This window comes from Bombina bombina, chromosome 8, assembly GCF_027579735.1.
Source record: "Bombina bombina isolate aBomBom1 chromosome 8, aBomBom1.pri, whole genome shotgun sequence".
NCBI classification, from domain to species: Eukaryota; Metazoa; Chordata; class Amphibia; order Anura; family Bombinatoridae; genus Bombina; species Bombina bombina.
In genome coordinates, this window is record NC_069506.1 from 170,986,647 (window position 1) to 171,001,669 (window position 15,023).

At 39.1% G+C, this 15,023-nt stretch overlaps 1 protein-coding gene across 2 annotated transcripts in view; it reads left to right on the plus strand.

Annotated features, from left to right (window-relative positions):
- PPP6R1 (protein phosphatase 6 regulatory subunit 1) overlaps window positions 1-15,023 on the plus strand; it is a 602,143-nt gene that overhangs the window by 332,191 nt on the left and 254,929 nt on the right. For both annotated transcript variants that reach the window (XM_053690700.1, XM_053690701.1), the window contains exon 13: window positions 11,623-11,708. In XM_053690700.1, coding sequence (XP_053546675.1) covers window positions 11,623-11,708 — 86 coding nt within the window. The remainder of the gene's footprint in view (window positions 1-11,622; window positions 11,709-15,023) is intronic.

Below are 15,023 nucleotides of genomic sequence, written 5' to 3' on the forward strand. Positions count from 1 at the left end.
GGCGGAGTCTTACCCGACTCAACATAGGCAAGATGAATTAAAGATTTCAACCAAGATGCCAAAGAAATGGCAGAAGTTTTCTGGCCTTTCTAAAACCGGAAAAGATAACAAATAAACTAGAAGTCTTTCGGAAAGACTTAGTAGCTTCAACATAATATTTCAAAGCTCTAATAACATCCAAAGAATGCAACGATTTCTCCTTAGAATTCTTAGGATTAGGACATAATGAAGGAACCACAATGTCTCTACTAATGTTGTTGGAATTCACAACTTAGGTAAAAATTCAAAAGAAGTTCGCAACACCGCCTTATCCTGATAAAAAATCAGAAAAGGAGACTCACAAGAAAGAGCAGATAATTCAGAAACTCTTCTGGCAGAAGAGATGGCCAAAAGGAACAAAACTTTCCAAGAAAGTAATTTAATATCCAATGAATGCATAGGTTCAAATGGAGGAGCTTGAAGAGCCCCCAGAACCAAATTCAAACTCCAAGGAGGAGAAATTGACTTAATGACAGGCTTTATACGAACCAAAGCTTGTACAAAACAATGAATATCAGGAAGAATAGCAATCTTTCTGTGAAAAAGAACAGAAAGAGCAGAGATTTGACCTTTCAAGGAACTTGCGGACAAACCCTTATCTAAACCATCCTGAAGAAACTGTAATATTCTCGGTATTCTAAAAAAATGCCAAGAAAAATGATGAGAAAGACACCAAGAAATATAAGTCTTCCAGACTCTATAATATATCACTCTGGATACAGATTTACGAGCCTGTAACATAGTATTAATCACAGAGTCAGAGAAACCTCTTTGACCAAGAATCAAGCGTTCAATCTCCATACCTTTAAATTTAAGGATTTCAGATCCTGATGGAAAAAAGGACCTTGAGACAAAAGGTCTGGTCTTAACGGAAGAGTCCACGGTTGGCAAGAGGCCATCCGGACAAGATCCGCATACCAAAACCTGTGAGGCCATGCCGGAGCTACCAGCAGAACAAACGAGCATTCCTTCAGAATCTTGGAGATTACTCTTGGAAGAAGAACTAGAGGCGGAAAGATATAGGCAGGATGATACTTCCAAGGAAGTGATAATGCATCCACTGCCTCCGCCTGAGGATCCCGGGATCTGGACAGATACCTGGGAAGTTTCTTGTTTAGATGAGAAGCCATCAGATCTATTTCTGGAAGTTCCCACATTTGAACAATCTGAAGAAATACCTCTGGGTGAAGAGACCATTCGCCCGGATGCAACGTTTGGCGACTGAGATAATCCGCTTTCCAATTGTCCATACCTGGGATATGAACCGCAGAGATTAGACAGGAGCTGGATTCCGCCCAAACCAAAATTCGAGATACTTCTTTCACAGCCAGAGGACTGTGAGTCCCTCCTTGATGATTGATGTATGCCACAGTTGTGACATTGTCTATCTGAAAACAAATGAACAACTCTCTCTTGAGAAGAGGCCAAGACTGAAGAGCTCTGAAAATTGCACGGAGTTCCAAAATATTGATCGGAAATCTCACCTCCTGAGATTCCCAAACCCCTTGTGCCGTCAGATACCCCCACACAGCTCCCCAACCTGTAAGACTTGCATCTGTTGAGATTATAGTCCAGGTCGGAAGAACAAAGAAGCCCCCTGAACTAAACGATGTTGATCTGTCCACCATGTCAGAGAGTGTCGTAAAATCGGTTTAAAGATATTAATTGAGAAATCTTTGAGTAATCCCTGCACCATTGGTTCAGCATACAGAGCTGAAGAGGTCGCATGTGAAAACGAGCAAAGGAGATCGCATCTGATGCGGCAGTCCTAAGACCTAACATTTCCATGCATAAGGCTACCAAAGGGAATGATTGTGACTGAAGGTTTTGACAAGCTGATATCAATGTTAAACTTCTCTTGTCTGACAAGGACAGAGTCATAGACACTGAATTTATCTAGAAACCTAAAAAGGTTACCCTTGTCTGAGGAATCAATGAACTGATTGGTAAATTGATCCTCCAACCATGAACTTGAAGAAACAACACAAGTCGATTCGTATGAGATTCTTCGAAAATGAGAAGACTGAGCAAGTACCAAGATATCGTCCAAATAAGGAAATACCAAAACCCTATTCTCTGATTACAGAAAGAAGGGCACCGAGAACCTTTGAAAAAAATTCTTGGAACTGAGGCTAGGCCAAACGGTAGAGCCACAAAACTGGTAATGCTTGTCTAAAAAGAGAATCTCAGACACTAAAAGTGATCTGGATGAATCGGAATATGCAGATACACATCCTGTAAATCTATTGTAGACATATAATGCCCTTGCTAAACAAAAGGCAGGATAGTCCTACAGTAACCATCTTGAATGTTGGTATCCTAACATAACGATTCAATAATGATAGATCCGGAACTGGTCTGAAGGAATTGACCTTCTTTGGTACAATGAAGAGATAAAATAAAACCCCTGCCCCTGTTCCAGAACTGGAACTGGCATAAATACTCCAGCCAACTCTAGATCTGAAACACATTTCAGAAATGCTGAGCCTTTGCTGTGTTAACTGGGACACGGGAAAGAAAAGAATCTCTTAGCAGGAGGCCTTAACTTGAAGCCAATTCTGTACCTTTCTGAAACAATGTTTCTGAAACCAGAGATTAAGAACGGAATTGATCCAAATTTCTTTGAAGAAAACGTAATCTGCCCCATACCAGCTGAGCTGGAATAAGGGCCGCACCTTCATAGGTACTTAGGAGCTGGCTATAGGTTTCTATAAGGCTTGGATATATTCCAAACTGGAAATAGTTTCCAAACTGATACCGCTCCTGAGGATGAAGGATCAGGCTTTTGTTCCTTGTTGTGAGGAAAGGAACGAAAATGATTATTTACCCTGGAAAGAAAGGGAAAGCAAAGTTGACTTAGAAGACATGTCAGCATTCCAAGTTTAATCCATAAAGCTTTTCTAGCTAAAATAGCTAGAGACATATACCTGACATCAACTCTAATGATATCAAAAGATGGTATCACCAATAAAATTATTAGCATGTTATAGAATAATAATAATGCTATAAAATTATGATCTGTTACTTGTTGCGCTAAAGCTTCTAACCAAAAAGTTGAAGCTGCAGCAACATCCGCTAAAAATATAGCAGGTCTAAGAAGATTACCTGAACATAAGTAAGCTTTTCTTAGAAAGGATTCAATTTTCCTATCTAAAGGATCCTTAAAAGAAGTACTATCTGCCGTAGGAATAGTAGTACATTAGCAGGAGTAGAGACAGCCCCATAACCTTAGGGATTTTTGTCCCAAAAAACTCTAATCTGTCAGATGGCACAGGATATAATTTGCTTAAACGTCTAGAAGGAGTAAATAAATTACCCAAATTATTCCATTCCCTGGAAATTACTTCAGAAATAGCATCAGGGAGATAAAACACTTCTGGAATAACTACAGGAGATTTAAAAACCTTATTTAAACGTTTACATTTAGTATCAAGAGGACCAGAATCCTCTATTTCTAATGCAAATAACACTTCTTTAAGTAAAGAACAAATAAATTCCATCTTGAACAAATACAAAGATTTATCAGCATCAACCTCTGAGACAGAAACCTCTGAACCAGAAGAACCATTATCAGTATCAGAATGATGATGTTCATTTAAAAATTCATCTGAAAAAAGAGAAGTTTTAAAAAGACTTATGTATACTAGAAGGAGAAATAACAGACATAGCCTTCTTAATGGATTTAAAAAATAAAATCTCTTATGTTATCAGGAACACTCTGAAAATTAGATGTTGACGGAACAGCAACAGGTAATGTAACAGTACTAAAGGAAATTTTATCTGCATTAATAAGTTTGACATGACATGCAATACAAATAACAGCTGGAGAAACAGATACCAAAAGTTTATAGCAGATACACTTAGCTTGGTAGCTCCAGCACTGTGCAGTGATTTTCCTGAAGTATCTTCTGACTCAGTTGCAACGTGGAACATCTTGCAATATGTAAAAGAAAAAAAACATATAAAGCAAAATTGATCAAATTCCTTAAATGACAGTTTCAGGAATGGGAAAAAAATGCCAGTGAACAAGCTTCTAGCAACCAGAAGCAATAAATAATGAGACTTAAATAATGTGGAGACAAAAATGACGCCCATATTTTTTAGCGCCAAAAAAGACGCCCACATTATTTGGCGCCTAAATGCTTTTGGCGCCAAAAATGACGCCACATCCGGAACGCCGACATTTTTGACGCAAAAAAACGTCAAAAAATGACGCAACTTCCGGCGACACGTATGACGCCGGAAACAGAAAAAAAATTTTGCGCCAAAAAAGTCTGCGCCAAGAATGACGCAATAAATGAAGCATTTTCTGCCCCCGCGAGCCTAACAGCCCACAGGGAAAAAGTCAAATTTTTTTAAGGTAAGAAAAAATGATTGAAACAAATGCATTTATCCCAAATATGAAACTGACTGTCTGAAAAATAAGGAATGTTGAACATTCTGAGTCAAGGCAAATAAATGTTTGAATACATATATTTAGAACTTTATAAATAAAGTGCCCAACCATAGCTTAGAGTGTCACAGAAAATAAGATTTACTTACCCCAGGACACTCATCTACATGTTTGTAGAAAGCCAAACCAGTACTGAAACGAGAATCAGCAGAGGTAATGGTATATATAAGAGTATATCATCGATCTGAAAAGGGAGGTAAGAGATGAATCTCTACGACCGATAACAGAGAACCTATGAAATAGACCCCGTAGAAGGAGATCACTGCATTCAAATAGGCAATACTCTCCACACATCCCTCTGACATTCACTGCACGCTGAGAGGAAAACCGGGCTCCAACTTGCTGCGGAGCGCATATCAACGTAGAATCTAGCACAAACTTACTTCACCACCTCCATCGGAGGCAAAGTTTGTAAAACTGAATTGTGGGTGTGGTGAGGGGTGTATTTATAGGCATTTTAAGGTTTGGGAAACTTTGCCCCTCCTGGTAGGAATGTATATCCCATACGTCACTAGCTCATGGACTCTTGCTAATTACATGAAAGAAAGTGAACTTTTTTTTTTTTTTTATCGCATTTGGCGGTGAAATGGTGGCATGAAATATACCAAAATGGGCCTAGATCAATACTTTGGGATGTCTTCTAAAAAAAAACATATACATGTCAAGGGATATTCAGGTATTCCTGACAGATATCAGGGTTCCAATGTAACTAGCGCTAATTTTGAAAAAAAGTGGTTTGGAAATAGCGAAGTGCTTCTTGTATTTATTGCCCCATTAATTGCAAAAAAGCAAAGAACATGTTAACATTGGGTATTTCTAAAGTCAGGACAAAATTTAGAAACTATTTAGCATAGGTGTTTCTTTCATGTAATTAACAAGAGTCCATGAGCTAGTGACGTATGGGATATACATTCCTACCAGGAGGGGCAAAGTTTCCCAAACCTTAAAATGCCTATAAATACACCCCTCACCACACCCACAAATCAGTTTTACAAACTTTGCCTCCAAGGGAGGTGGTGAAGTAAGTTTGTGCTAGATTCTACGTTGATATGCGCTCCGCAGCAAGTTGGAGCCCGGTTTTCCTCTCAGCGTGCAGTGAATGTCAGAGGGATGTGAGGAGAGTATTGCCTATTGAATGCAGTGATCTCCTTCTACGGGGTCTATTTCATAAGGTTCTCTGTTATCGGTCGTAGAGATTCATCTCTTACCTCCCTTTTCAGATCGACGATATACTCTTATATTTACCATTTCCTCTACTGATTCTCGTTTCAGTACTGGTTTGGCTTTCTACAAACATGTAGATGAGTGTCCTGGGGTAAGTAAGTCTTATTTTCTGTGACACTCTAAGCTATGGTTGGGCACTTTATTTATAAAGTTCTAAATATATGTATTCAAACATTTATTTGCCTTGACTCAGAATGTTCAACTTTCCTTATTTCCAGACAGTCAGTTTCATATTTTGGATTATGCTTTAAATTATCATATTTTGTCTTACCTCAAAAATTTGACTTTTTTCCCTGTGGGCTGTTAGGCTCGCGGGGGCTGAAAATGCTTCATTTTATTGCGTCATTTTTGGCGCAGACTTTTTTGGCGCAAAAATTCTTTTCCGTTTCCGGCGTCATACGTGTCGCCGGATGTTACGTCATTTTTTGACGTTATTTTGCGCCAAAAATGTCGGCGTTCCGGATGTGGCGTCATTTTTGGCGCCAAAAGCATTTAGGCGCCAAATAATGTGGGCGTCTTATTTGGCGCCAAAAAATATGGGCGTCGCTTTTGTCTCCACATTATTTCAGTCTCATTTTTCATTTGCTTCTGGTTGCTAGAAGCTTGATGTTTGGCATTTTTTTCCCATTCCTGAAACTGTCTTGATCTATTTTGCTTTATATGTTGTTTTTTCTCTTACATATTGCAAGATGTCTCACGTTGCATCTGAGCCAGAAGATACTACAGGAAAACCACTGCCTGCTGGATCTACCAAAGCTAAGTGTATCTGCTGTAAACTTTTGGTAGCTATTCCTCCAGCTGTTGTTTGTAATAATTGTCATGACAAACTTGTTAAAGCAGATAATATTTCCTTTAGTGATGTACCATTGCCTGTTGCAGTTCCCTCAACATCTAAGGTGCAGAATGTTCCTGATAACATAAGAGATTTTGTTTCTGAATCCATAAGAAGGCTTTGTCTGTTATTTCTCCTTCTAGTAAACGTAAAAAGTCTTTTAAATCTTCTCTCTCTACAGATGAATTTTTAAATTAACACCATCATTCTGATTCTTTGGACTCTTCTGGTTCAGAGGATTCTGTCTCAGAGATTGATGCTGATAAATCTTCATATTTATTTAAGATGGAATTTATTCGCTCTTTACTTAAAGAAGTACTAATTGCTTTAGAAATAGAGGATTCTAGTCCTCTTGATACTAATTCTATACGTTTGGATAAGGTTTTTAAAGCTCCTGCGGTTATTCCAGAAGTCTTTCCTGTTCCTAATGCTATTTCTGCAGTAATTGCTAAGGAATGGGATAAATTGGGTAATTCATTTACTCCTTCTAAACGTTTTAAGCAATTATATCCTGTTCCGCCTGACAGGTTAGAATTTTGGGACAAAATCCCTAAAGTTGATGGGGCTATTTCTACCCTTGCTAAACGTACTACCATTCCTACGTCAGATGGTACCTCGTTTAAGGATCCTTTAGATAGAAAAATTGAATCTTTTCTAAGAAAAGCTTATCTATGTTCAGGTAATCTTCTTAGACCTGCTATATCATTGGCTGATGTTGCTGCAGCTTCAACTTTTTGGTTGGAAACTCTAGCGCAACAAGTAACAAATCGTGATTCTCATGATATTATTATTCTTCTCCAGCATGCTAATAATTTCATCTGTGATGCCATTTTTGATATTATTAGAGTTGATGTTAGATTTATGTCTCTGGCTATCTTAGCCAGAAGAGCTTTATGGCTTAAGACCTGGAATGCTGATATGGCTTCTAAATCAACTCTACTTTCCATTTCTTTCCAGGGAAACAAATTATTTGGTTCTCAGTTGGATTCTATTATTTCAACTGTTACTGGTGGGAAAGGAACTTTTTTACCACAGGATAAAAAGTCTAAAGGTAAAAACAGGGCTAACAATCGTTTTCGTTCCTTTCGTTTCAACAAAGAACAAAAGCCTGATCCTTCGTCCTCAGGAGCAGTTTCAGTTTGGAAACCATCTCCAGTCTGGAATAAATCCAAGCCTGCTAGAAAGGCAAAGCCTGCTTCTAAGTTCACATGAAGGTACGGCCCTCATTCCAGTTCAGCTGGTAGGGGGCAGGTTACGTTTTTTCAAAGAAATTTGGATCAAATCTGTTCACAATCTTTGGATTCAGAACATTGTTTCAGAAGGGTACAGAATTGGTTTCAAGATGAGACCTCCTGCAAAGAGATTTTTTCTTTCCCATGTCCCAGTAAATCCAGTGAAAGCTCAAGCATTTCTGAATTGTGTTTCAGATCTAGAGTTGGCTGGAGTAATTATGTCAGTTCCAGTTCCGGAACAGGGGATGGGGTTTTATTCAAATCTCTTCATTGTACCAAAGAAGGAGAATTCCTTCAGACCAGTTCTGGATCTAAAATTATTGAATCGTTATGTAAGGATACCAACGTTCAAGATGGTAACTGTAAGGACTATATTGCCTTTTGTTCAGCAAGGGAATTATATGTCCACAATAGATTTACAGGATGCATATCTGCATATTCCGATTCATCCAGATCATTATCAGTTCCTGAGATTCTCTTTTCTAGACAAGCATTACCAATTTGTGGCTCTACCGTTTGGCCTTGCTACAGCTCCAAGAATTTTCACAAAGATTCTCGGTGCCCTTCTGTCTGTAATCAGAGAACAGGGTATTGTGGTATTTCCTTATTTGGACGATATCTTGGTACTTGCTCCGTCTTTACATTTAGCAGAGTCTCATACGAATCGACTTGTGTTGTTTCTTCAAGATCATGGTTGGAGGATCAATTTACCAAAAAGTTCTTTGATTCCTCAAACAAGGGTAACCTTTCTGGGTTTCCAGATAGATTCAGTGTCCATGACTCTGTCTTTAACAGACAAGAGACGTCTAAAATTGATTACAGCTTGTCGAAACCTTCAGTCACAATCATTCCCTTCGGTAGCCTTATGCATGGAAATTCTAGGTCTTATGACTGCTGCATCGGACGCGATCCCCTTTGCTCGTTTTCACATGCGACCTCTTCAGCTCTGTATGCTGAACCAATGGTGCAGGGATTACACGAAGATATCTCAATTAATATCTTTAAAACCGATTGTTCGACACTCTCTAACGTGGTGGACAGATCACCATCGTTTAATTCAGGGGGCTTCTTTTGTTCTTCCGACCTGGACTGTAATTTCAACAGATGCAAGTCTCACAGGTTGGGGAGCTGTGTGGGGATCTCTGACGGCACAAGGAGTTTGGGAATCTCAGGAGGTGAGATTACCGATCAATATTTTGGAACTCCGTGCAATTTTCAGAGCTCTTCAGTTTTGGCCTCTTCTGAAGAGAGAATCGTTCATTTGTTTTCAGACAGACAATGTCACAACTGTGGCATATATCAATCATCAAGGAGGGACTCACAGTCCTCTGGCTATGAAAGAAGTATCTCGAATTTTGGTTTGGGCGGAATCCAGCTCCTGTCTAATCTCTGCGGTTCATATCCCAGGTGTAGACAATTGGGAAGCGGATTATCTCAGTCGCCAAACGTTGCATCCGGGCGAATGGTCTCTTCACCCAGAGGTATTTCTTCAGATTGTTCAATTGTGGGGGCTCCCAGAGATAGATCTGATGGCCTCTCATCTAAACAAGAAACTTCCCAGGTATCTGTCCAGATCCCGGGATCCTCAGGCGGAGGCAGTGGATGCATTATCACTTCCTTGGAAGTATCATCCTGCCTATATCTTTCCGCCTCTAGTTCTTCTTCCAAGAGTAATCTCCAAGATTCTGAGGGAATGCTCGTTTGTTCTGCTAATAGCTCCGGCATGGCCTCACAGGTTTTGGTATGCGGATCTTGTCCGGATGGCATCTTGCCAGCCATGGACTCTTCCGTTAAGACCAGACCTTCTGTCACAAGGTCCTTTTTTCCATCCGGATCTGAAATCCTTAAATTTAAAGGTATGGAGATTGAACGCTTGATTCTTGGTCATAGAGGTTTCTCTGACTCCGTGATTAATACTATGTTACAGGCTCGTAAATCTGTATCTCGAGAGATATATTATAGAGTCTGGAAGACTTATATTTCTTGGTGTCTTTCTCATCATTTTTCTTGGCATTCGTTTAGAATACCGAGAATTTTACAATTTCTTCAGGATGGTTTGGATAAGGGTTTGTCCGCAAGTTCTTTGAAAGGACAAATCTCTGCTCTTTCTGTTCTTTTTCACAGAAAGATTGCTATTCTTCCTGATATTCATTGTTTTGTACAAGCTTTGGTTCGTATAAAACCTGTCATTAAGTCAATTTCTCCTCCTTGGAGTTTGAATTTGGTTCTGGGAGCTCTTCAAGCTCCTCCGTTTGAACCTATGCATTCATTGGACATTAAATTACTTTCTTGGAAAGTTTTGTTCCTTTTGGCCATCTCTTCTGCTAGAAGAGTTTCTGAATTATCTGCTCTTTCGTGTGAGTCTCCTTTTCTGATTTTTCATCAGGATAAGGCGGTGTTGCGAACTTCTTTTGAATTTTTACCTAAAGTTGTGAATTCCAACAACATTAGTAGAGAAATTGTGGTTCCTTCTTTATGTCCTAATCCTAAGAATTCTAAGGAGAAATCATTGCATTCTTTGGATGTTGTTAGAGCTTTGAAATATTATGTTGAAGCTACGAAATCTTTCCGTAAGACTTCTAGTCTATTTGTTATCTTTTCCGGTTCTAGGAAAGGCCAGAAAGCTTCTGCCATTTCTTTGGCATCTTGGTTGAAATCTTTAATTCATCTTGCCTATGTTGAGTCGGGTAAGACTCCGCCTCAAAGAATTACAGCTCATTCTACTAGGTCAGTATCTACTTCCTGGGCGTTTAGGAATGAAGCTTCGGTTGACCAGATCTGCAAAGCAGCAACTTGGTCTTCTTTGCATACTTTTACTAAATTCTACCATTTTGATGTATTTTCTTCTTCTGAAGCAGTTTTTGGTAGAAAAGTTCTTCAGGCAGCGGTTTCAGTTTGAATCTTCTGCTTATGTTTTTTGTTAAACTTTATTTTGGGTGTGGATTATTTTCAGCAGGAATTGGCTGTCTTTATTTTATCCCTCCCTCTCTAGTGACTCTTGTGTGGAAAGATCCACATCTTGGGTAGTCATTATCCCATACGTCACTAGCTCATGGACTCTTGTTAATTACATGAAAGAAAACATAATTTATGTAAGAACTTACCTGATAAATTCATTTCTTTCATATTAACAAGAGTCCATGAGGCCCACCCTTTTTTGTGGTGGTTATGATTTTTTTGTATAAAGCACAATTATTCCAATTCCTTATTTTATATGCTTCGCACTTTTTCTTATCACCCCACTTCTTGGCTATTCGTTAAACTGATTTGTGGGTGTGGTGAGGGGTGTATTTATAGGCATTTTAAGGTTTGGGAAACTTTGCCCCTCCTGGTAGGAATGTATATCCCATACGTCACTAGCTCATGGACTCTTGTTAATATGAAAGAAATGAATTTATCAGGTAAGTTCTTACATAAATTATGTTTTTTTGGTGGTTGTAGATGTGTAACATATTTTGGGGGTCAAAGTTAGAAAAAGTGTGTTTTTTTTTCCATTTTTTCCTCATATTTTTTTTTTTTTTTTTAGTAAATTATAAGACATGATGAAAATAATGGTATTTTTAGAAAGTCCATTTAATGGCGAGAAAAACGGTTTATAATATGTGTGGGTACAGTAAATGAGTAAGAGGAAAATTACAGCTAAACACAAACACTGCAGAAATGTAAAAATAGCCATTGTCATTAAGGGTAAGAAAATTGACAAATGGTCCGGTCATTAAGGGGTTAAACACTTGAATATAATATGTTGTGTTCTTAGATATTTTCGTGCTTTTGTTTTTCTTTACAAAGTGTGTGTGTGTTTCTTTTTTACGTCTAATATGTAAAATTGTATCCGTTTATAGATTTTTCAGGAGAAGAGCAAGAGCATTGGGAAAACTTCACTTCTGGATCCCTTTCTGATACAAATAAGAAGAACACAGTAGATCTTGTAAGCATACAGTTTTCTTATCTCCATATATTACATTGTGTTCTTTTATTAATTTAATTTTAATGTGTGAGAGTAAGGCAAATTTACTATTTGGGTGGGCTTATATAGACACTGAGATTTTCAACACAGAGTTTCCAAAAATAATAAACCTTTTTGCTCATTGAGTACGTGTATGATATTCCTTATACCTTCCAAGTACCTTTGGGACCTGAGGAACTAAGATTGAGACTTGAATATTCCATGTTCTTAGGACTGCTAAACTTATCTAGGACACAATTCTGTCTCTCCTACTGCACAGATCCAGGCTTTTTGTAAAGCTCACGGATAGTTTACTGCTCAGGTTTCACACAGAACCAGGCTCCACATAAATGCATCTCATTTAGGTTCAGGAGTTTTTTCCAGCAGTACAATCTTGTCTTGTGTCCAGTTCAAAGCTTCTGTCCCTAAATTCACATGACTTTGGTATCCTTCCACTTCATCTGAGCTCCAGACTCATTTTCCTTTTTCACGTACTCAGGTAAAGTTAACTTTCTAACGGTAACAAAAAAAATAATTACACAGTATACTTTTAATTGCTACTCTTATTTGATATTAAGAAATCCTCTTTCTACGTTAGATACTTTTTGTGCTTTCCTGTCTTTGTTTGGCCAACTCCACTAGCATAAAACTATGTAACAGGATGCCCCTTATCTGAAACCTAGTTCTGCTCAAAGGGCCAAGATAAACCTGGAAAAGATTTTATGCAAATAATCTTATCCATGTAAAATGTTGCTCCCTATGAGTGCATCATTTGGCATTGGCTATGAATCTACCTACCCAGCTGCACAGTTATGGATCTCTAGCGTCTTCAGTTCACCGGACAGAACTTAAATGTTCCATCTCTGGAGGAAATCAGCCACCTGTATTGCCTCCTTCACATAATTCAATAGTCCATAATTTTCTCAGTCCTTCTGAACACCATGGTGATTTCTCTTGTTAAGTGTGTTCAGTCCACGGGTCATCCATTACTTATGGGATATATTCTCCTTCCCAACAGGAAGTTGCAAGAGGATCACCCAAGCAGAGCTGCTATATAGCTCCTCCCCTCACATGTCATACCCAGTCATTCTCTTGCAAGTCTCAACAAAGAAGGAGGTCGCGAGAGGAGATAGGAGTTTTTTACCTAATTATTCTTCAATCAAAAGTTTATTATTTTAAGATGGCACCGAAGTGTGCTGTTTTTTTCTCTCAGGCAGTATTTAGAAGAAGAATCTGCCTGCGTTTTCTATGATCTTATCAGACGTAACTAAGATCCACTGGCTGTTCTCGCACATTCTGAGGAGTGGGGTAACTTCAGAAAAGGGAATAGCATGCGGGGTCCCCCGCAAATGAGGTATGTGCAGTAAAATATTTTCTAGGAATGGAATTGACTAAGAAAACACTGCTGTTACCCATATGATGTAAGTACAGCCTTTAATGCAGTAGTGGCGACTGGTATCAGGCTGATAAATGTATGCGCAGTTGAGTTATTTTCTAGGGACTAGAATTTGACTGAGCAAATACTGTTAATACTGAAATAAATGTATGAGCCTTAACTGCAGTAGAAGCGACTGGTAGCAGGCTTAGTGATAACTTTGCATAACACTGGAAAGTTGTTTTTAAAACGTTTTCTGGCATGTTATTCGTTTTGTGAGGTACTTTGGTGATAAATCTTTTTGGGCATGATTTTTTTTCCATATGGCTAACGTATTAGAAACAGGTCTCCCACTGTTGTAATATGAGTGGGAGGGGCCTTTTTTAGCGCCTTGTTGCGCAGTGAAAATTCTAGCACAGTCTTCCTGCTTCTTCTTCCTTGATCCAGGACGTCTCCAGAGAGCTCAGGGGTCTTCAAAATTCATTTTTTGAGGGAGGTAATCGGTCACAGCAGACCTGTGACAGTGTGTTTGACTGTGATAAAAGCGTTAAATCTTAAATTGATTATCCGTTTTTGGGTATTGAGGGGTTAATCATCCGTTTGCTAGTGGGTGCAATCCTCTGCTAAATTCATACATTTGCTGTTAAACTTGTTGGCTATAACTGATTAGTTCATTGTTATTTCAACTGTGACAGTTTTTTTTTTTTGTGTGTTTTTTTAAAAGCGCTGCAGCGTTTTTTCTATTGCTTGTAAATTTATTGAAAGATTTTTTCCAAGCTTGCTAGCCGTCATTGCTAGTCTGTTTAAACATGTCTGATACGGATGAATCTACTTGTTCCTTATGTTTAAAAGCCAATGTGGAGCCCAATAGAAATATGTGTACCAATTGTATTGATGTTACTTTAAATAAGTCAGTCTTTACTGGTAAAGAAATTATCACCAGACAACGAGGGGGAAGTTATGCCGTCTAACTCTCCTCACGTGTCAGTACCTTCGCCTCCCGCTCAGGAGGTGCGTGAGATTGTGGCGCCAAGTACATCAAGGCCCTTACAAATCACTTTGCATGATATGGCTAATGTTATGAAAGAAGTATTATCTAATTTGCCGGAGTTAAGAGGCAAGCGCGATAGCTCTGGGTTAAGGACAGAGTGCGCCGATGACACGAGAGCCATGTCCGATACTGCGTCACAATTTGCAGAACATGAGGACGGAGAGCTTCATTCTGTGGGTGACAGATCTGATCCGGGGAGACCGGATTCAGAAATTTCAAATTTTAAATTTAAGCTTGCGAACCTCCGTGTATTGCTAGGGGAGGTGTTAGCGGCTCTGAATGATTGCGACACGGTTGCAATCCCAGAGAAATTATGTAGGCTGGATAAATACTATGCGGTACCGGTGTGTACTGACGTTTTTCCTATACCTAAAAGGCTTACAGAAATTATTAGCAAGGAGTGGGATAGACCCGGTGTGCCCTTTTCCCCTCCTCCGATATTTATAAAAATGTTCCCAATAGACGCCACCACACGAGACTTATGGCAGACGGTCCCTAAGGTGGAGGGAGCAGTTTCTACTTTTGCCAAGCGTACCTCTATCCCGGTGGAGGATAGTTGTGCTTTCTCAGATCCAATGGATAAAAAATTAGGTTACCTTAAGAAAATGTTTGTTCATCAAGGTTTTATTTTACATCCCCTTGCATGCATTGCACCCGTCACTGCTGCAGCGGCATTTTGGTTTGAGTCTCTGGAAGAGGCTATTCGCACAGCACCATTGGATGAGATTATGAACAAGCTTAAAGCCCTTAAGCTAGCTAATGCATTTGTTTCGGATGCCGTTGTGCATTTAACCAAACTAACGGCTAAGAACTCCGGATTCGCCATCCAGGCGCGCAGAGCGCTATGGCTTAAATCCTGGTCAGCAGATGT